Raw genomic sequence first — 2219 nt, forward strand, 5'->3', positions numbered from 1 at the left:
GATGCATCCTCTATTCAAGAAGTCCTTGAAACCCTTTGTTCATTATTATAGGCATGAATGATTGAATTGGCGTGAACACACCACTTATCAAATCTAGTTAGCCTAAATAGAAATTTACCTTTTTATCGTTGCTTTTTTGATATTATGCTTTTTTATATCCATGTCTCTGTGTGTGTGTGTGTGTGTGTGTGTGTGTGTGTGTGTGTGTGTGTGTGTGTGCATGTTACGTAGCTTACACATTAAGCATGATCAAATTGCAAACGACAATTTTTAAACTTAAAATCCTTGTATACTTAGTTTTACTAAAAAAACGAAAGTTTGTGTTATACTTGTACAGGCAATTTTAATATTTTAGGTACTCCTTATGTGTGATCATGTTTTTTTCCTTCAAATAATAGCACAAGGCTAATCAAGTAAATAGATATTTTCAAAATGATCACAAAACAAGGAATCAAATATCTCTTAGTTGCAGTCCATGCACACATTTCTATGTGTGTGCGTGTGTGTGTAATAGAGAGAGAGAGAGAGAGAGAGAGAGAGAGAGAGAAAGAGAGAGGGGGGACTTGCCCATCTGAAGGGAAAAACTTCAATGTTGATTTCACGAATTTTGTTTCCGAGTGAGTATAGTTTTTTAAACTTTTTGAATGATAATCAAAGATAGAGTTGACTAAATATAAAACCATTTAAATCTCACATAACATTCAAAGTACACATAACTGAATAATATGCACAAGGCTTGCAAACGAAAAGCAACACACATGTCCATTATTTTCAAGGTGGAGGTCTTGCACTGGTAAAACTAGTGCCCCACATGATTATAGGCTAATATACAAAAAGGATAATAGTTGTCGTGTAACCTTGATGCAGTTGTAGTTTCCACCCCTGTGAAAAAGAAAAAAAAAGCAAACATGTGAGGTAGCTAGAGTAGGGTAGTTTTAGCTCCAGTAGATAAGTTCTAGATAAGGCACATTAGAATAAGAAAGGATCAATAACCTTGAAAACTATGCTCTTGTTCTCATTACTCACCCATTGGGTTTGCTAATGTCCAGGCCCACCTGGACCTCTACCTCCACCTCCACCCGGTCCTTTGCCGCCCGGACCTTGACACATTAGTTTAAGGAACAATCAATAAACTTGACAAATGGGTTCTTTTTCATTACGCAACCATTAAGTTTGGTAATGTCCAAGCCCTCCTGAACCTTTACCTCCACCGCCCGGTCCTCCACCGCCTGGTCCTCCTCGTCCACCCGGTCCTCCACCGCCCGGACCTCCACCACCCGGTCCTCCACCGCCTGGTCCTCCTCGTCCGCCCGGACCTCCACCACCCGGACCTCCACGTCCACCCGGTCCTCCTGGTCCACCCGGTCCTCCACCGCCCGGACCTCCACCGCCCGGACCTCCACGTCCACCCGGTCCTCCACCGCCCGGTCCTCCTGGTCCACCCGGTCCTCCACCGCCCGGACCTCCACCACCCGGACCTCCACGTCCACCCGGTCCTCCACCGCCCGGTCGTCCACGTCCACCCGGTCCTCCGGGACCAAACTGTGCATTGGCCTCTCTCGTATTGGCCACTAATAAGAACAACACGAGCACTCCACTAACAATTAGCAAGGTATAAGGCTTCTTAGGAGCCATGATAGATGATCCAAACCAACGAGAGACCACACGCTCTAGAAGATGGGGAAATCGCATGGTAATCTGTCGTATATATACAGACTGCTTCGAAGGTCGCTCGGTGGTTGCAATGGAAACGAGAGAATGCGCACGTGCCCCAAGCGTATGAGTCATTTGTCAAAAATAACTCTCACCGTAGCCACTACCCCCAACTTTTTCCCCACCCACAGCCTCTTTTACTGTTGTGCGTCCTGCCATGAGTTGACGCTCTAGTTGACGTTTCATCTATAAAGAAAACGTTAACGTTTCATCTATATATGTATGTAGTTAACGTTTCATCTCTCTCTCTCTCTCTATATATATATATATATATATATATATATGTATGTATGTAGTTAACGTTTCATCTATAAAGAAAAAGTTATTAAAAAGGATAAATATAAGTCACTTCTCACTGCAGTCATGACCTACCTTTTTGCCCTCCAATAGCCGCGCTCCCCGCGTCTCAAACTTTTCCATAAAGTTGACCCTCTTGAATTTAGCGATAGTAGTAACTGCCTACATACACATGACATACATACACACAAATATATGTATGGAGAATG

At 43.5% G+C, this 2219-nt stretch overlaps 1 protein-coding gene across 9 annotated transcripts; it reads right to left on the reverse strand.

The window, feature by feature from the left end:
* Positions 1-736: 736 nt before the first annotated feature.
* Positions 737-1772, reverse strand: LOC147618690 (uncharacterized). Of its 9 annotated transcripts, none has more exons than XM_086773721.1 (4): positions 1479-1772; positions 1206-1415; positions 1026-1100; positions 737-880 (listed from the first exon to the last, which is right to left on the reverse strand). In XM_086773721.1, the coding sequence occupies exons 1-4, from the start codon at positions 1548-1550 to the stop codon at positions 800-802; spliced, it is 438 nt and encodes a 145-aa protein (XP_086629847.1). In that variant the 5' UTR covers positions 1551-1772; the 3' UTR covers positions 737-799. The 9 variants fall into 9 exon arrangements, with proteins under 9 accessions (XP_086629847.1, XP_086629850.1, XP_086629845.1 ...); XM_086773724.1 differs by having other exon boundaries at positions 1206-1382; positions 1464-1769; XM_086773719.1 differs by having other exon boundaries at positions 1206-1430; positions 1479-1768.
* Positions 1773-2219: the final 447 nt, after the last annotated feature.

Source organism: Cibotium barometz, chromosome 34 (genome assembly GCF_041138505.1).
Source record: "Cibotium barometz isolate CiBa-2024 chromosome 34, ASM4113850v1, whole genome shotgun sequence".
NCBI classification, from domain to species: domain Eukaryota; kingdom Viridiplantae; phylum Streptophyta; class Polypodiopsida; order Cyatheales; family Cibotiaceae; genus Cibotium; species Cibotium barometz.

Bases quoted from the DNA above. Each gene is read 5' to 3' on its own strand.
- LOC147618690 (XM_086773717.1), bottom strand. From the start codon at position 1,550: ATGCACAGTTTGGTCCCGGAGGACCGGGTGGACGTGGACGACCGGGCG. The intron at 1,101-1,205 runs GTAAAGGTTCAG...TAATGTGTCAAG, and splicing joins TGGAGGACCGGGCGGTGGAG to GTCCGGGCGGCAAAGGACCG. The intron at 883-1,026 runs GTGAGTAATGAG...TCTTTTTCACAG, and splicing joins GACATTAGCAAACCCAATGG to GGGTGGAAACTACAACTGCA.